The sequence below is a fragment of the Podarcis melisellensis genome, assembly GCF_964234715.1.
Source record: "Podarcis melisellensis genome assembly, chromosome: 6".
Classification (NCBI taxonomy): Eukaryota; Metazoa; Chordata; class Lepidosauria; order Squamata; family Lacertidae; genus Podarcis; species Podarcis melisellensis.
This window is the reverse complement of record NC_138538.1, coordinates 29,048,039-29,068,465: the sequence shown is the minus strand read 5'-3', so window position 1 is coordinate 29,068,465 and position 20,427 is coordinate 29,048,039. Positions and strand designations below refer to the sequence as shown.

The window sequence follows — 20,427 nt, the reverse complement described above, 5'->3', positions numbered from 1 at the left end:
TTACATTCATTTGTAGCTGAATTTAAACACTTTAGCTCTCCTCTTTTCTGGCCCTTTCTCTTCTGCTTGGTCAGATCCGCCTGGAGATGGCAGGCAATTCTCAAGGGCACTGAGAGTTGGGATGAGAGAAGCAAGCAAACCAGTGTTTTGGTGCCTAGTGAGGCAGGAAAGCCTGTTTTTCAAATTTTTGGCTTAGTCTCAAAGTCATTAAATTTGGGAAGATCACTGTTTCTCAGCTCTTTCCACTTCCTCATCTGTAAAATGTAAATAATGATGTCATCATGGTACTGTGAGGCAATATACAAACGTCACTGATTAGGAACTATTTTATTAAATGTTTGTCCCATTCTTCCTCCAGGGAGCTCAGTCTTCCCCTCCCAGTTTTATCCTCTCAAAACATGGTTTAGGATAAGCAGTGGTGTCTGGTCCAAGATTTGACATGGCACTTCATGTGCACTTCTGTTTCCCTTTGCATTTGGTTATATCCTACAATCTGCAATGTAAGCTGAAGTAAATTGGTTGGTCGTGGGACGGGAGCCTGATTATAGAACCATGGTAGTTAAGAAATTGAGAAGGAAAAACTGGACATCATCCAAAATCAAATTTGACAGTCACCTTGATCTAACCCCCCCTTTTTTGAGACTCACATTCTGAGATTTGAGGGAGAAAACACTTTAAAATGTCAATGTGAAAGCTGCCTATAAATATATAGAGAGTACAAAAAGACGTGGCTTGTTTTTTGGTTGTTTTTTTTAATCATGCATGGAATTGTCATCAAGACCAACATGTGTTCAACATTAAATATGCAAGTAAATCATCCATGTGTCTAGAGTTCAGCATTAAATATATACAAAGGGTTCAATTTTACTGTAATCTTCAGGTAAATTTTATAGGTGTAATAGGTTTTTTTTTTTAAAGTTAGCATTTGATAGAATCTGCATTCTTAATAATTTGGGAACACATGAACAGTTGCCACTACAGTGGTACCTCGGTTTATGAACTTAATCTGTACCTGAAGTCTGTTCTTAAACCAAATCTGTTCTTAAACTGAGGCACGCTTTCCCTAATGAGGCCTCCCGCCGCCGGTGCCCTTCCACTGTTCAGCTTCTGTTCGTTGACCGAGGCAAAGTTCGCAAACCGGAACACTACTTCTGCTTTTGCGGAGTTCGTAAACCGAATAGTTGGCAATTTCTTCAAAATCATAGGCACACAAGTCCTCCCACACATTGGTTTAAGTTAATACTAATCATGTTCCATTTGTTTATCTTAATACCATTACTGGGCAATGGAAGGGAAATCTTTCAGACAACGTGGTCCAGACTTATTTAGAGCTTTGTATTTAAGTAACAATGCATTTAAACTGGATTTGTGGGTAGTAGGGAGCCAGTGCAGATTCCTTAGCATTGGTGTGATACGTACCCACTAAGGCCCCCTCACCACCACCCAGGCTATTGCATTCTGCATCAGTTGCAGCCTCTATACTAGCTGCAAGGGAAGTCCCACATAGAGCACATTGTAGTAGTCTAAACATGAAATTACCAGTGCATAAACCACAGTGAGCAGGCTATGTTTGTCCAGGAAATGTCACAGTCAAATGTCATACCAGCTTAAGCTCGTGATAGGCAGGCACTCTTTTACACAAAGGCTCATGTACTGTTCAAAGATGGTTACCAAATCCCTCCTAAATTGCATACCTATTCCTTCAGAGGGACTGCAACCCCACTGAGAACAGGCAAAGTCCTCAGTTCTTGAACCTGGATACCATTCACTTGCAGTGTCTTTATCTTAGCAAGCTTCAGCCTGATGACCCACATCCAGTCCACCAGTGTGTCCCGGTACTGTTTCAGCTTGTGCATATCCTCTCTTGACTCAGATTTAATGGTGAAATAAAGGCCCAAACCTTCTGATGACTTCTCCCAAAGGCTTCATATAGAAGTTAAACAACACTGGGTTTAAAATGGTGCCTTACAAGACTTTGCATCTACAACACTGTGCCTAAGTTGTCGGGGGATAAACACAGAGTCCCCAAATGCTACCCTCTGAAACCTGGTGTGAATGTAGGAATAGAATCACCATAGAACAATACTTACAGCTCCCAATTCACAAGAGCTTGGAGACCATGGTCAATCGTGTCAAAAGCTACTGAGAGATTCAGCAGGAACAACAGGGTTCCATGTTCCCTGGAAAGGGTCATTCATCAGGGTGACCAAGGCCTGAGGAATCATTGGTGAGCACACTTTGGGTTAATTGAAGGTGAACAATTTTGTCCCCCGTTTGCCCAGCAAACTTATCACAGTTGGTGCTAGCAACTTTTTTTTACTGCATGAAAGAGCTCTGCTAGGCAAGGCACGATGGAGGCTTTTTCACTACCTTCATCACCATATGACATGACACGGTTAAACACTCTTAACTGCTGTTTGGTCAGCTTGATATTGGGCCTTCAGCCATTTCCACTTCCTCTCTCGCCATGCAGCCTGCTTCTTTGCTCATAGCTCCAAGGAAAACCAATGTCCACAAGGAGCTTCACAGTGTTGGAGCAGGCACTCCTGAGCAATCTTGTCCTAATCTTGCTGTTGCACAACGAGGAATAAAGCATATGGACAAACCGAACTTGCATTCTGGAAATATATTTATCATTGTTACTGGAAATTCCCCCAATTCTGATTCAAGTGTGTGAAGGGACCAGTGAACTCTACATGTTCCTGTTTATGGCTTGGCTTATTCAGTGCAGGAGCAGTAAGTTAAATTATGAGGTACGTAAGCATCATGTCCTGTAGCTTTAATTGTTGGTTGTAAAAGAATTGATTCACAAGCATTTCCTAGGATTGTGGGACTGTATGTGACCAGATCCTAGCTTTCTAGCTAGTATGAAAGCATCTTTACTATTTTGGAGCTCTGCTCATGTCCCATGTCCCCCTCCCACGCAGAGTGTTTTAGGGGGAAAGATGTATAGATATCGGCCTTTCATTTGTTTCTTGTAATCATGAAATTTTGGTCTACAGGTGTACCAAATTTTAGATTTCTGTGTAGCAGGGTAGTGTCCCAGCAATACTAACCACCCTTGTCCTTCGGTCAAAAACATAGTTCTATAATAGAAACTGTGATCTTTGCATTCTGTTGCACTGAATTTCATGTTAGGTGTACCTGGATTCCGTGTGTGTGTGTGTGTGTGTGTGTGTGTGTGTGTGTGCCACTTCTGTGCTTGAGGGACTTGGCAGAATATCACCTTTTGAGGGTTTGTGAGCAACTATCGCTCCAGAGTATTCTTAGGTTTTACTTGTTATGTCTGGGTACTGCTGGGCTTGGAGTCGTTAATCTTCCTCATGTTTTCTTGGCTGAAGAAAATGAGAAACAGATGTTCACATCTGGAAACTTCGTTCTAGGCTTCATTGTTGCAGTGAAATAGTTTAAATTGTAACGGGAACATTTAGAGTACTGAAGCAAAAGGCTACCCTTGAACACCCACCCACCCTTCCAGCTTCCTTTTTTGCATGAAACCTAACACTGCTGCATGTTTTGATCTTGTCAGTTTTAACTTCACTTAACACTTTCGTAGCCTAGAGGATGAATATTAATAGACCTCTTGAAATACTAAGCAGACTTCTGGAAAAGTTTGTGTATGTAGTGTTAACAAGCTAAAGCTATATAGTCCTAAGCATGCCTGCTCATTCTTCTTAGTAAACATGATTAGAACTGGGGAACTGGACAGTTTGATTGGCTCCAAAACTCTTTCCTGCACTAGGCGTGGATTTGTTTTGTGTGTTTTCCAGGAGGCATATTCAAGTCATACTATCAAGTCTAATTATACTAGAGAGGTGGCCTGCTTTGGAACTTAGCGGTGAGCAAGAAATCCCTGTTATACCTCACCTTGACTATGAGTTCATTGTGGCTTTTTAGGCAAGCCACTGTTTCCTCTACTCATCTCTTGCAACTACCCTTAATATGGGTAATACTTGGTTGTTTATAAGAGTTAATGAGATAATATATGTCAAGGAATTTATGCACACTGGGAAAGCACTTTATAAACACTCCCTGTGTTCACACTAAATGGTGGTTTAGTGCGTTGTGCAGGAGCCAGGAGTGAACTACAGTGAACCATAGGCTTGCACAGTCTCCCCCTACTTTCCTCTTTCTGGAAGAGTTTGGAGTATCCACTTCTGCTTTTAGATAATCACACAATTCTGTGTAGTTTGGTCCTAGAACTACAGCTAACATTAACTATGGCTAGCTTAAAATAAGGCTAGGTGTGGGGTGCAGAGGACTTTAATCTTTTGCACCCCATTGTGGTCCTGATCCAGACTGAGCTCCCCACATTTGTAATTTGTATCGGGGGGGGGATTTCCATTTGCTCCGGGAAGGTTTTTTTTAATTGAATTCCGACCCAGTCAAAATACAGTCTGCAGAGTCATAGAACAGTGTGGACTTGATCCAAGCTTTGGGAGGCAGCTTTTCGTTTGTTTTTACATTGGGGCCTGTTTTCTTCAACACTCCCCACACTGTTCCTCTTTGTTGATTAAGGGTTCTCCCTTTTCTGAAGTTAAAAGTAGGAAGAGCTGGCTTACTGGGGGCATCAAAGGCCTGCACTTCTCAACACCCCAACTCAGGTGGGGCTTTTGGTGTTAGAGCCCATCAAAAAGAAGCATTCCTGCCATGTGGATCCATTCTACTTTTGCAGAGAGACTCACTAAACTGAATTCACAGTGAACTACAGTTTGAACTGGGGAAGTTGCTTAATGACAAGCTTCGCTGTGCCTGGGCTCATTGTGAGACTGAAATGCTACTCGGGATGGCCACTCAGATATTGCACCATGCTCTTCGCAGAAAAAACAGGCAGAAGCTGACAATGCATCATAATTCTGATAGAAGGCAACCCATCATAATGTTCAGACTGTGAATTTTCAGCGTATTTTAATGGTGGATGCAGTGCTATGCTTGGATCACCTTCAAACAAGAGCTATGCATTTGCAGCAAGAAAAAGCTTTGTATTCAATTTTCCCTGCATTAAATGCTTTTTCAAACTGGCTTTGAATGGTAAAATACGCTGTTATATCAAATTTGTGCTTATTTTTGCTGCTAAATTGAAGATAAAATGAAACAGCTGTGTGTGGGAGAAGCATGTATTTATTTTTGAATTATCTAGTATCTGGCCCATGTTTCGGGGGTTCAATCCTACAAGCTGCTGAGAGCTCAGAAGAGGTGTTAAATCCCTTCCACTCCCACTGCATTCTGCAGAATCAAAACTCCAAAGGACAGGTTTTCATCAGTACTCTTAACTTCCATTTATCTAAATGTTGGTGTCATTTACATCTATCCTTGAGTGTTTTGTACGCCCAGGCAAAGCATTCAAGGAAATGGGAGTGTGTCTTTTCGACATGATCTTTTTGTTTCAACATGAATGCTTGATTCAGAGAAGGGAGCTGTTTCCAGAATGCTTCACAAGTGTCCCATTTTCCCCCCATGTTAATAACCCAGATGTGGCTCAGTGGCTTCCACTTTCTGATAAAGCATATACCAGTGCTGCTCTTTCCCCCACCAGAGTTGCCGAAGAATGGAGTTCCCCAAGGGCAGAACTAGTCAAGAGTATAGCATCATAGAATTGTGGTGTTGGAAGGGACCCCAAGGGTCATCTAGTCCAGCCCCCTGCAATGCCGGAATCTCAGCTAGATCACATATGACAGGTGGCCTCCTGACCTCTGCTTAAAAACCTCCAAGGAAGGAGAGTCCACCACCTCTTGTGGGAGTCTGTTTTACTGTCACACAGCTCTTACTGTCAGAAAGTTCTTCCTGATGTTTAATCGGACTCTCCTTTCTTGTAACTTGAATCCATTGGTTCAGGTCCTACCCTCTAGAGCAGGAGAAAACAAGCTTGTTCCAGCCTCCACGTGGCAGCCCTCGACTATGGCTATCATATCATTCTCCTCTTAACCAGGCTAGGCCAGTTCTGTTGTTGGGGAACTCTCTCCACATTGGCTTGTCTGTTGTGAAGGCTTGCATGTATTATTTCCACTGTCAGTTGAGGATCTTAGTGCATATGGGCAAAGACGAATAGGTTTGCACATTTTAAAAAAACCACAAAAACCTCGTCAGGCAGAGAAGGGGTTCAGGCAGGATGACCTCAAATTGAAATAGTTCTGTTAATTATAAAACAAGAGAGATAATCTCCCCACCACCACCTTTTCTGGTTCCCAATGTGAAAAATATTAGCTTTGTGGAGACTGAAACAGATGGCGAGCAGCTGAAGTAGATAAGCATGTTGTTGAAAATAAGCATTTACTCAGGCTGGGGAGGTGACAAAGCCATGTTTACAATATCTCATCCATTTACAGCGATGCTACTTTTAGCTGTATTGAAATAATTAATTCACAGGATACCTGGAAAACACAAGCTGATTGATGTATGTGGGAAGGACTCTTTACAATTTTGGGCAAAATGGATCTAGTCTGTCGTCTGCTTTAGGGACTTTAAAGGGTTAAATGCCCCCCCATCTTGATGTTTGCTGCTCCCCAAATGTTTATTTTGATCCTTCATTTTAAGAGAAGTACCTCCCAAAGCAGCTCATGTCAATTAAAAACAAGCAAGAAACTAGCCCTTCCATCAAGAATACCAACTACATAGGTAAGACAGATAAGGGGAAGGCATGTGGAAGAAGGGAGAGAAGGGACACCAGTTTTTCAAGGCCAGAATAAAGTAGTGCCAGTGTGGTGTAGTGGTTAAGAGCGGTTAAGAGACAGAATTACTTGAACCTAAGACGAAAGTGCTCTCAAGAATGTTTAACTTGCTGCTTAGATGGAACACACAAGACGAGCTAGTTAAATCAGCTATGATTAAATGGGCTCAAGACATTGGTTACAACATCATGTTTGAAGACTGGGAAAGGTTATGGAACACCGGTATGAAATTCACGGCATGTAGTGCCTTGAAAGAAAACATTATGAAAATGATATATAGGTGGTACATGACCCCAGTCAAACTTGCAAAGATCTATCATTTGTCTGATAAAAGGTGTTGGAAATGTAAGGAAGCTGAAGGAACATTCTTCCACCTCTGGTGGACATGCCCGAAGGTGAAGGCATTCTGGGAAATGGTTTATAACGAGTTGAAAAAGGTATTTAAGTATACCTTCTATAAGAAACCAGAGGCCTTCCTCCTGGGCATTGTGGGCCAGAGAGTGACAAAGAAGGATAGAACTTTCTTTTTATATGCAACTACAGCAGCAAGAATCCTTTTAGCTAAATATTGGAAGGTACAGGAGCTACCCACGCTGGAAGAGTGGCACACGCAGCTGATGGACTATATGGAACTGGCTGAAATGACTGGCAGAATCCGAGACCTGGGAGAAGAGGCAGTGGAAGAGGACTGGAAAAAATTTAAGGGCTATTTACAAAAACATTATAAGTTATGTGAATGTTGAGAATTTGTTAAGTTTTTAGACAACAAGCTTCAGATATCAAATTTTGATTTTGTTGGAATTTAAGTTTTGATTGTGAAATGACTAAAGTCTAGGGTAAAGTCTCTATTCTGAAGACCGTTGGAATCGTGAACTAACAATATTTCCCCTAAACCTAATATACAATTGAGGAAAGTATAAAAACACAGGAAACAAGGTATTAATTTGCTGTAAACTTTATTTTATTGAAAAAGATGCAGGGGATGGAAGATGTGGGGAAGTCCAGTAGATCATGAAAAATTGTTTGCAAAGTATGTTTTCTTTCTTGCTTATAACTTTCTTTCTTTCTTTTCTGTAAAATCGCTTTTGTTGAATAGCTGATGATGTATTTGGCCTTGGAAAAAAGCAAATAAAAAATATTATTAAAAAAAAAAAAAGAGCGGTAGTCTCGTAATCTGGAGAACCAGGTTCGAGTCTCCGCTCCTCCACATGCAGCTGCTGGGTGACCTTGGGCCAGTCACACTTCTGTGAAGTCTCTCAGCCCCACTCACCTCACAGAGTGCTTGTTGTGGGGGAGGAAGGGAAAGGAGATTGTTAGCCGCTTTGAGACTCCTTAAAGGGAGTGAAAGGCGGGATATCAAATCCAAACTCTTCTTAGTGAGCTTTATGTTGTCATTAATGTCTAGCTCAGTCTATGCTGACCCTTCTTTGCTAGCGGTTTTTGCTTGAATAGCAATTGGTGGATCCATTATTTTGGCTGATGGATGGGGCCAGAGTGCCCCTTCTCCCCTGCATATCTAGTACAGTGGTACCTTGGGTTAATTCATTCTGGAGGTCCGTTCTTAACCTGAAACTGTTCTTAACCTGAATCACCACTTTAGCTAATGGGGCCTCCTGCTGCCGCCGCGCCGCCACCGCCCGATTTCTGTTCTCATCCTGAAGCAAAGTTCTTAACCCGAGGTACTATTTCTGGGTTAGCGGAGTCTGTAACCTGAAGCGCATGTAACCCGAGGTACCACTGTACCATGGCACCTGGTAGTTGGATCAGAGTGTCTTGAATTTGTCATTTGGTTTGTAGTGGCTTCGGATAGGAGGCATTAGGATGTTTTTCAAAGGAGATTTCTGTTCTTGATGCACCTTCTTAATAAAGGTGTGGTACTATTAGCAAGGTACGCGGGTGGACTTGCCGATTGCATGGTCGGCGGTTCGAATCCCCGCGGCGGGGTGCACTCCCATCGTTCGGTCCCAGCGCCTGCCAACCTAGCAGTTCGAAAGCACCTTCGGGTGCAAGCAGATAAATAGGGACCACTTACCAGCGGGAAGGTAAACGGCGTTCCGTGTGCTGCGCTGGCTCGCCAGTTGCAGCTCCGTCACGCTGGCCACGTGACCTGGAAGTGTCTTCAGACGGCGCCGGCTCCCGGCCTATAGAGTAAGATGAGTGCACAACCCTAGAGTCTGGCAAGACTGGCCCATATGGGCAGGGGTACCTTTACCTTTACCTTTACTATTAGCAAAGTGGGTTAGAATAGGAACATTGGTTTTAAAAATTCAAATTACAATATCTACAAAAGAGGCAGTTTTCCTTTACCTTGAAACAGGATCATACTAATGGAAATGAGTCACCCACCACCATAAGTGAAACTGTAGGATCCATGTGTTCCTTTATGGAGGCATGGCCTCTTCCTGCTAGAGGTTGGGATGCTGGTATAGCAACGTAGCAAGGAACCTCTTCATAAACATGCCTAGAATACAAGACGATTTGAGACGATCACACGTGTTCCTTCTTTCAATATTGTTTGCACATGCAAACGTTTCGGGGCAGTCACGCTGCTTCATTTCCATTCTGTGCATATCCCACATCTTCCTGCTGAAATCCTGTAGCTTTTTATACCACAAATGTTCTGATTTATTTTTGTTCCATTGGTTTCACTATAGTCCCTCTGGAGAGCAACAATGAGGTGGGATTGGGGAAGCATTGCAGGACAAACTAAAGCAGAATCAATCCACCACCAATGCACACACTATTATAGAGGCAAGAACATATGGCAGAATGGTCTGTTATTTAAGGTAGCATCGCTGACTGTTTCTGCTTCCCTTGCTACTGGAAAAAATACAGTTCCGGTGGCAATAACCTAAGAACAAATCCTGAAAAAAGCAGATGGTAGTCTTACTAGGTGATAGGGTGTTGAATGGTATCTTTCACAAAGAGTAGAATTTCTTAAGATAGAGGACAGCTTTGAAAAGCAACAACACACATTTAGCTAGGTCAGTGTTTTCCTTGATAGTGTTATGTAAAAGGGGTGTGAATGTGTCACTGTGGTTTGTAGCAGTGAAACCTCTGTCACCGATCAGATAAGTTGATGTTGATAGCTCAGTGTTTAAAAGACATCTTCTAAACCCTCTCACAGTCCTGTCTCTGAGGGAAAAGAAAATCGTCAGAGGGCTCTGAAGAGACCCTTCAGTCCTTTACAACCTTTGGTGTTTTTGGGTGGAGGGGGAGGAAAAGAGTGCTAGGGAGACTGGTCAGGAGACAAAGGAAGTGGAGGAAAGTTGATAGTGATCTGGAAAAGAGGAACAGGAACAGACAATGCTGGGGGTGAAGATATGAGGTAGAAGAACAGAGGTGCAAAGGAGAAAGTGCTACTGGGACAAAGTATGTACAGGGCCTAGAGTCGGGAGCAGTGGAGATCCTGAGAAGGGAATCCTTCCCACTGTTGCTTCACTGCAGCGGTTCAGCCTGGTAGCCCCAAGGAAGGAGTAAGGCTGAGGAATAAGGGCACACTAACTTCCCTTTGCCCTCTCCGTCTCCCTCCCTCCCTCCCTTCCTTCCTTCCTTCCTTCCTTCCTTCCTTCCGTCCGTCTGAAAGAGGCAAGGATTTGTCTCTTTACACTACAGTATGGGGTTAAATCTATAAGGAGGTCTTAGGTAGGAGGGTCCTAATGCCAGCTATCAAGTGTGGGAAACAGTGGAGGCTGGTCTAAATTAGGTTTCAGAGCAAGTTAAGAAAAAATAAACAGTGTCACTGCTCTTGGATAGCTCCAACTTGCTTAAGGATTAGTGAGGCGGAAAAATAGAGTAGAAAAGAGAATGGAGGCTACTGGGGAGGGGCATTTGTGGGTTGTTTTAGATGGCACGTCCCCTGAACTGCTTGAGTGGGCTGTGATGGGGCTGCTGGGGGCTAATGGAGCCCTTTAGGCCCCTGAAGCTTTGAGTGGCACAGGGCTTCCTGAGAAAGGCTTGAAGGGGAAACACGGGGCAGTGTGTGTTCTCTTTAATAATGCTAATGTGCATTATTTGCTAAGCCCTTTGAGTATTGCAAGAAAGGATGTACTTTCTCCTCATGGTCAAATGTGCAATGTGTCCCTGCGTTGGCAGCTTGCACATCTGACTTCAGAGGGACACCGAGACCTTGCCCTTTAAATATCACAAACCAGTGCAAAGAACAGGAGGGATGGGAAGAGTCATAGCTCAATGGTAGTTCAATCTCCAGCTGTCTTGCACAGCACTTGGCATAGGACTTTGCAGGCACTGCCAAACAGCTGATGGCAGTGTCTGCAATCCCCTACCTGCTTTGGGTGAATCAGGTTTTTACCTGCCCGGCACTTGACAACATATATGACACTAGGGGTAGGGCAGGTGCAGGTGGCTTTGCCAGAATGGGAGGCCTAGAATAGGCCCTTACCTCTGGTCTAGACAATACTGAGCTATATGAACCATTTGGTCTGACTTGATATAAGGCAGCTTCATATTTATGTTCTTACTTTCCTTTGAAATGAATCATTCATGTTTCCATTTCCACTGCCGGGAGGCATTGCTGTCAGATTTCATATATTAAATTAGTGGTTATGCAGGTAAATAAATGTTCTGCATGCTGCAATGTGTACAGAAATATGCAGCTCATAACATAGTAAAGGCACCCCATATACCATGCTAAGCCCCTGATGGTACAGCTGATGCTGTTAGATCTGGAAATAGTGTTTTCAGAATGCATTGAAGAGATGGAGAAACTAACTGGTTTGATTTCTTGAATAGCGTTTCTCTTGGGTAGTCTGCAGTTGTAAGCAAGCAGCTACTTTCGGTTAGGGAACTATCTATATAGTTTGAGAGTGCCATCACTATGTATTTGTGTCTTAAGGCATCAAAGGGATTTACAAATTCATCATTTTCTTTCCAGTGTCCGTTCATGCAAGTACATTAGTTTGCTAGCCACTTTCTTAAAGAACCATGTTGCAGGAAGGCCAGAGGCAATTAATTAAAGGAATAAATGCTGGATTTTTATTTTTTAAAAATAACTGCATAGGGTTTACTGTTTGTTGTTGTTGTTGTTGTTGTTGGTTTTTTTTTTTGCATCTTTTGATTTCTGTAAACTACCTTGTGATCTGCTTGCTGTATTAATGCAGCCAGTGTGCTGTTGATATGGGATGCCCTCCTTTGTTTGTGCTTTTGTAAATAACTGGTTTCCCCCATATGTGTGTGTGGCATCTGTTATATGACACAACCTTAATGAGATACTGTTGTCGCAAATACTGTCATTGGAGAGAACCCAAAACAAGTTTTCTTGCCTTGTTATCCATGGAAATGGAGTCAGCCAACTCTGGCACAGTGTGTCTGAAAAAACAGGTGCTTCAGATTTCCACGGGGGATTTCAGGTGAAGGACGGCAGAGCTCGGCTCAGCACTGTGTGCAGAAGGGTTCCTGTGCTAGTTCAGATTTTCACATGTTTTAACACACTAACACCTCCCCCCTTGGGTGAACAGATTGCCAACAGAAGTGGCTTTTGGGGGGTGGGGGGGACATGTCATTGTAATTCAGCGAAAACCTGAAGTTCCTTTTTATTTGGCTTGGGGCCTTCTGTTCTGCTCACTTAACAGACTTCAGAGCTCTCTCCCCGCCCCCGCCCCCCGCCCCAGATTGTAACGTGTGGCGATCTCAGGAGTGCTGTAGATGCTAGCCTTGACCTTTATTCAAAGCGATACAACACTCTTAGCTGCATTGCCCATTTGTTCATGTTGCTAGCTCATAGATTCTCAGGCCAGGTCCTACTGTAGACATTTTTGCCCTCTGAAGCTTTGTTTATAAAGAAGAGTTGTTTTCTTGTTTCATTTCTTGCGGTCCACTGAGTTAGTTCTATTGGAGCCTTGTTATTTGGGGGATTATATGGAAGCCTTTAGATAATGTTGTCTTTTTCAGGATGTGTTTGAGATTTGATATACAGTTGTATCATTAGTTTTGGATCCCTGCTTCCATGGCTATTTTAGTTATTATTTTGTGGTTTTATGTTGCAAATTGTGCTCAGGGCTCCCAAGTACGCTAAGAGTCTGTTTCCTTCTAACATAAAAGTAAACATGTCCATTGAATATGTTGTCAGTGATGCACAGAATTGCAGAAAGAAGCATATTGAGACAGTGGCCAGCTATCCATGCACCTGCTTTTCCAGAGAGCGCATTTGCTCTCAGCACGTAGTGTGAACGATATACACGTGTGTACCTACATCCTAAAACACAAATGGGCACGTATCTGTCCACAAAAAAGGAAAAACTCCCCAAAATTATGAGTAGAAGGGAAATGAAATCCCATCAATGAGAGCTGAATTACTGGAATGAAACTGCATTCATATGCACACTTGCCAGATATTAGCAAGTATACATGCATAGGATTGTGGCACAAGTTTGTTCATTCCTAAAATCCCAGGGTACTGTACATTGAAAATTTTATTACTCAGAATAAGAAAGTATTATGAGAATATATAGTTGTATCTATAAGATCACTTGGCACTTCTGGAGACTGAACACAGAATTACCCTACATAAGCAAGGTGTGTCTGTGTTCATTTTATTAATAAATATTACAGAATGAACTTTTTCTTGCTACATTAATTTTTCCCTTTAACCACCGATAGATAAGAATGGCCTTAGTGAAACTAATCAAATACGATGGAATCACCATATTTGCCTCCTTCCATCTAGTAATCCTAGAGACACTGGGTTGGAGCCAGATTTAGCAATGCTTAGAGTATGCCCATTGAAATCAATGGACTTATATTAGTCATTGCTAACTAATTGATTTTCAGAAGGTCTATGACTCTGTGCCAAACACGACTAACCCTGGATCCCCAACACATTGTCTTTTATAATCATGGATTTTTTGTTTAGCCACTGATAGACCTAATCTCCATGAATTTATCTAACTCCTTTTGGAAAAAATGTTACTCTAGTTTATAGTTACCACATCTTACAGCAGTGAAGTCTTAACATTAATTATGGGAGTATTTGAATGAATACATCTGGGACTTAATAAGCCAAGCTATGAATGAGTCTTATGTTGCGCATGCAGCCCCTTTGTGCTTCTGTTCACATGAGCACCCACGCAGGCAAGGAGGTCTTCTACTGTGAATTCCCATTCTGATAATAACTTTGGAACAAACCAGGAGATTAAGCTAACTTCTTGCTTGTTCTGGATCTGTGAATCATAGTTTCCCAATTTGAATGAAACAAGAACCTTTTGTTAATGGAATACTTCTTGGTTTGCTTGTTCATGCAAAGCAATGGCCCAAAGGGGCTGTGCGCATAGCCAAAAGACACACTCATATTTCTGCTTATTAAACCGATATATGATCATCCAAACATGGTCTACTCATTAATGATGCTCATGGAATCCCAAATTGAATGTTAGCAGTCATGAAGCAGCATCCAGTGTGCTGGGTTGGAGAATATTGAGAAAGTAACAGCTTATTTGTACTAACAGGACCTGCAGTTTATTCTACTACTGTGTCCAATTTTGGGTTCTTCTCAACGTCTCTTATTGTTCTTAGCTCCTAAAGCCTTGCACGGAAGCTTATTTCAGTGGTTATGGAAGCATAGGAACTGCTAATTCTCAACAAGAGGGAGAATCTGAGAGTTTTCTGTTTAAACTTTTGAGTAGGCATTTCAACATGCCTGCTGGTAAGCTGTACTGAATTCCAGCATTATGCCAAGTCCTGAAGGTTGCAACGTGTCTAACTGCTAAGATCTCTTCCAGGCCTCTTGGCGCCCATCACTGAAAAAGCAGGTGGTCTGAAGTGAGGGCTCCCTTTGGGCTTTCACACTCTGTGCACAACATACAAACGTGAAAGACAACTGTCAGTTCCTTCCCTTCCTAGTTGTCTCCCCCTTAACAAAAGGAGAGGTTGGGAGGCGAGCGGAGATGGGACACAGATGGATGTGTTGGAAACCTGTCAATATGTTTATGGAGACATGCTACAGTGTAGTCCCAGATTGCTTGTGAAATAATCAAATAAGACAGGCACCCCTTTATTTAGGAACTAATAAGTGGTCCGTATGTTGTTCAACGAGATGGAGAACATATATCTTGTACCACAACATTTATAAAAATATATATGCTTGCAACAGGTTGTTTTGCACCGCAGAGGGTTGTTTTATACACAGATGAAAGCAAATTATTTAAAGCTCCTTTTTATTTTTAGTAAAATATTTACTAAATATTTTATTTAGTATTTTAAATATTATTAAAATATTATACTGGTGGTTAAAAATCCCATTGGGCACCTGCACAGTTTTGTGACTCTTGTGTAATCTGTTCATTTTATTATCTACATTGGAAGTATTTCCTTCTCTGTCCTTCACTGTTGCAAAGGGAATCATAGAATCATAGTTGGGAATTATTCAGCATTTTTACACCCCACCTGCAAGGTAGCTTCTTTCCCTTCCCCATTTATCCTGTACTGCAGCTCACCACCTTGATCTGGAGATGCTCCAGACCACGTTGTCAAGCATTGCAAATCGTTCCACCCATTTTTTAAAAAGACTTCTTAATAGACCTCCGTATCACTACTTAACTATATTGGTAATTTCTGAACTAAAACCTTTTTTGTAAAGTGATCTTTGTGGCCATGCAGGATCCCCCCCTGCCGCCGTCCCCAGCTCACTCATCCGTGTGCTCCTTTGGTCTCCTAGCCATGATGTCCCCACAGGGCTCATGACATCTGAGGCCACAAGGATAAAGAATTACAGAACGTTTAGAAGACATCTGAAGGCAGTCCTATATCGGGAGATTTTTATGTTTTTAGATATGCTATAAGCCGCCCAGAGTGGCTGGGGAAACCCAGCCAGATGGGCAGGGAATATTAATAATAATAATAATAATAATAATAATAATATGCAACTTGCCATGTTATCCAATCCCAGGCATACTACAATTGATGGAACAAGCCAAGAACCTTCTGGTCCCCTCCTCGTACCCTCACTGGGCAGGAGAGGGGAGTGGGAGCATGCAAACTAGGTTGTGGAGGGAGGAATAAGGATAAGCTCATTCTCATAATGCAAAACCATGTTTAAGTGTTATGTTTGAATGTAGCCAACTAGCAGATGATCTTGAATAGAGCCAAACCATAGTTTAGTGTGACATAAACAAGGTGGGACAGGCCTTAGGTTTGCACAGTCCCCCGTCCCTGGCATGGCTGCAAGTAGGAGCTGCCACTTTCTCTTGACCAGAGCTTGTCATGTCATCGGAGACTGACAAACTCTAGTTAATATTTGAAACAAATGAGCTTGAAATGATGTTTCAAGAGCCACCCATAAGCCAGGACATCCCTCTACCCTTTAGATCTCATCTTTGCCACTGAATTGCTAATTGGATTTTAGGCCAAACTTCGCTATCATCCCCCCATGGAGAGAATACTGACATTCCTTGTATGGATTACTCAGATACTGACTATGACGTGGTTTGAACACTTAAGCACCGTGTAATTCCTAAGTTCCATTGGATTGTTAACATTCTTTCTTCTACTTTCCTTTTCAGTTGCGAGTGAGAAGAGGGTGCCAGTAATGCCAGGATCCCCTGTGGAAGTGAAGATACAGTCAAGATCCTCACCATCCAGCATGCCACCATTGCCGCCTGTCAACCCTGGTGGACCTCGGCCTGTCTCATTTACCCCAGCAGCATGTAAGGCTGTGGCTTGTTCAGCTTTCCGGGAAAAACAAAAAGCCACCACAAGTTCTTTCTTTCTAATGCAGACATTACAGAAGTGAGGGACTGTTGTTTCAGTCCAGGGGAGGTGAATTGCTGGGATAGCGCCTAATTACCTTGACACTTTTGTGGCTTTATTAGCAGGCAGGTTTCCTGAGATGCAGATTTTAAAAATGCATACCATATTTTTTGCTCTATAAGATGCACCAGACCACAAGACGCACCTAGTTTTTGGAGGAGGAAAACAACGAAAAAAATATTCTGAATCCCAGAAGCCAGAACAGCAAGAGGGATCGCTGCACAGTGAAAGCAGCAATCCCTCTTGCTGTTCTGGCTTCTGGGATAACCGCGCAGCCTGCATTTGCTCCATAAGACGCACAGATTTTCCCTTACTTTTTAGGAGGGAAAAAGTGAGTCTTATAGAGCCAAAAATACGGTATATTAAGCTGGGTTTTAATTTAGGAAGCGGTTTTTTAAAAATGATTACTGGTAATTTCTCGAGAACATCAAGTTCTTTGCATCTGTGTTTTCTGTTCTCATTAATAAGAGGTGTGTTTGTCAGCACATCTGGTGTGTTAACTTTTTATTTATTCTCAGATTCTGGAGTGCTAGGGTTTTCTTAGGTCTCTTAAATATTATTGTGTACTGTACAGGGTGGTACAGAATGCAGGCAAACTTCAAGGAACAGAAAAAGAGCACCTTGGTCCCGGGAATGTAAGCTGCCTTATGCTGGTCAGGCTGAATGCTCATCTGGCCCAGTAATGCTTCCTCTGGCTGGCTTTCCAGGGCTGTGGATGGAAGTCTTTCCCACCACCAGCTCCCCTACCCTCCTCCCTTTAAAAAACAGAAACCAGAGGGGTCAGGATATTAACAAGGGATCTTCAACCTGCAAAGCTTATACAGTACTCCACTACTCAACCCCACTAGATGTTATTTCCTAAAATATTAAATAGTTTTTAACACCACCACCCAGTATCAAAAGTAAATATATCGACTCCTGAATTGTGTTCTCAGCAATTCTGCCTACATTTCAATATTTCCTATTTTGTGTTAACTTCCTTCCGGTTGAAATCAGACAGGCCCCCTCCCTGTTGAATTTCTGGCATGTACTGAAAATTTTTAAATCCCAGCTTTTAACTTACTTTATAGCAGCCTTTCTCAATCTGTGCATCCCCAGAAGTTGCTGAACTACAACTCCCATCATCCCCTAGCTAGCAAGGCCAGAACTTAGGGATGATGGGAGCTGTAGTCCAACAACATCTGGGGACCCACAGGTTGAGAACCGCTGCTTTATAGCATTAACTGGTTTTTACTTTTTCTGTATTTTATTTATTGTACAACACCTGGAGACTATTTGTAGTTAAGAGGTATATAATTTTATGTAAAAAGAAGCATTTTGGGGCTAAACCTCAAAATACAAAGCTAACATATTCATTGCTTTTTGCCTTCCCCCTCCCCACCGTAGTACCCAATGGAATGAACCATTCTCCCCCGACACTGAATGGAGCACCGTCACCCCCTCAGAGGTTCAGTAATGGCCCTGCCTCATCATCTTCATCTTCACTGACCAACCAGCAGCTTCCAGCTACCTGTGGGGCCCGTCAGCTCAGCAAACTCAAACGCTTCCTGACCACCCTCCAGCAGTTTGGCAACGACATTTCACCAGAGATAGGGGAGAAAGTCCGCACCCTTGTTCTGGCATTAGTGGTGAGTATTAGTAAGTCAAATACAGCAAAGAAATGAAAAGCAGAAGCTTTGGCGTTTCGTTATGGAATCATAGTCATAGACCTGGAAAGGGAGCAAGCATGAGGGGCATCTAGTCCCACACTCTGCAATGCAGGAATCTCAACTCAGGTGCCCATGACAGATGGCCATACAACCCTTGCTTAGAAACTTCCACTGAAGAAGAGTCCACCACCTTCTGAGGGAATTCATTTCACTGTCAAGCAGCTCTTACTGTCAGAAAGTTCTTCCTGATGTTGAGTCAGAGTCTCCTTTCTTGTAACTTAAATCCATTGGGTTGGGTCCTAGCCTCCGGAGCAGGAGAAAACAAGCTTGCTCCATCTTCCATGTGACAGCCCTTTATATATATGAAGAAGGCTATCATATCTCCTCTTTTCCAGGCCAAACATACCCAAATTCTTCAACCGTTCCTCATGAGGCTTGGTTTCCAGATCCTTCTGATCCTGCTCAGACTTTGCCAGTAGGCTTTCTGTAAATGGCGAAACCTCTTACAATATTTGCCCCCCCCCCCCGTCTAGGATTAGTGTGCTCCCTCCCAAACCTTCATTGCATAACTTTTCAGAAATTGGGGTGTCCATTTTGTCATAATTAATTACAGCATGGTGAATTAATAATTTTCTGTTGCTGTTGATTTGAGTTCAAACCAGTTTATAAAAGGAGAAATATTTGTGTTTGTGTGTAACATACATATCACACTCATACACACAACTGGGGTACACTTTCATCTAATTCTGTCTCAGCGTAATCTCGAGAATTCTGTTTTCACATTGCAAGGCTTTTCATAAAACTATACCCTGATTATACATGGTCAACAAAAATGATTAATTGCTAGGAACTGACATGTGACATTTCACCCATTTTTCCAGTTTCAGATTTTTATTTATTCACTTTATGTTTTGGAGGTTGTCTAGCTAGCATTAGCACTCTACGATTCCAGATAACTTCTAATGACTGTGGTCACACTTTGAAATGGTGCAGAAGCAGCTTATGAAACCGGAGTAGCTATTTTCTTAAGTAATCACAATGCAGTGTGGTCGGTGGATGTCAGCCCCCCACCCCTGCTTCTTGTATCTCTTTGTAACCCACCTTAAGACTGCATGGTGAAAGGGGCCTATAAATGCATATAAATTAAATGAATAAATTCTTAATGTATAAATTATGCATTGAGTGTGAGAATTTGTAGCTCATGGTTCTTAGTCAAATGTGAGATGAGGCAGAGCAGATAGGACTTGACACTAAGAAATATTAGTTCTTTCCACACAGTACATGCAAATCCAGATTCTCAGAGAGAAAAGGCCTTGTAGAATTTCTGTTTAATTAGAATCAATAACCACGTCAATCCCCTTTCTCTTTACAGAATTCTACTGTGACAATAGAGGAATTTCACTGCAAACTCCAGGAGGCTACCAATTTTCCTCTTCGTCCATTTGTGATTCCATTCTTGAAGGTGATTGCTTAATACTGTGCATTGGCTGGTGAGCCACACTAGAGAAAGACTCACCAAGCAATGATTTTTGAAAGGAGGAGGATTCTGACTATTTGAGAGAAAGTCTTGGTCGTGTGTAGCCAAAAGTAGTTGCCAAGGAATGTTCAAGAGCCCCCTTTCTCTACCACTGCATAACCTCTGACCATTAAGTGGGCTATGTACCTGCTCCTGGCCTGTGGCATTGCAGCTGATGTGATGGAAGCAACTGAATATATATATTTTTACAAACTTGCTTTCTCTGAAGGGTGTTCTGTACAGCATGCCCCAGTCATTACAGCATGCCCCAGGCCCATGCACTCCTTTTCTCTTTTTTGGATACTTCTACACAGGGAGGCAGGAGGGGGAGCCGAGTTGAATTCTGGCAAGAATAGGAAAGAATCAGCCCTTTCCCCACCTTCTGTTTGAAGGGACTGAATCTCCTATTTATTCATAGTAGAGCTGCATGACAGCTCATCCCACCAGAAGACATTTATGTCTGGGACATGGGTATAATAAATAATAATAATAATAATAATAATAATAATAATAATAATAATAATAATAATAAATAATTTATTATTTATACCCTGCCCATCTGGCTGGGTTTTCCCAGCCACTCTGGACAGCCTCCAACAAAATACTAAAAACACGATAAAAGATCAAACATCAAGTACTGCAAGCTATAGCCCAGCCTATCACAAATATAGGCACTGCTAGCAAATTCTACTTTCTTTTGTCTTATTTGCTCTTCAGGAGGCTCATAGTGATTCTTGGGGGGGGGGTGTCTCTGTATCTTGCTCCTATGGCTCATTAGATGGTCAGCAGCAAGAGGTATCCCAGCAGCTGAATAAATCTAAATGGCAACCCT

The 20,427-nt window shown here is 42.3% G+C and overlaps 1 protein-coding gene across 4 annotated transcripts in view; it reads left to right on the top strand.

The window, feature by feature from the left end:
- Positions 1-20,427, top strand: part of CBFA2T2 (CBFA2/RUNX1 partner transcriptional co-repressor 2) — a 72,864-nt gene that overhangs the window by 40,004 nt on the left and 12,433 nt on the right. For all 4 annotated transcript variants that reach the window (XM_081916909.1, XM_081916910.1, XM_081916912.1 and 1 more), the window contains exons 2-4: positions 16,184-16,327; positions 17,817-18,058; positions 19,452-19,541. In XM_081916909.1, coding sequence (XP_081773035.1) covers positions 16,184-16,327; positions 17,817-18,058; positions 19,452-19,541 — 476 coding nt within the window. The remainder of the gene's footprint in view (positions 1-16,183; positions 16,328-17,816; positions 18,059-19,451; positions 19,542-20,427) is intronic.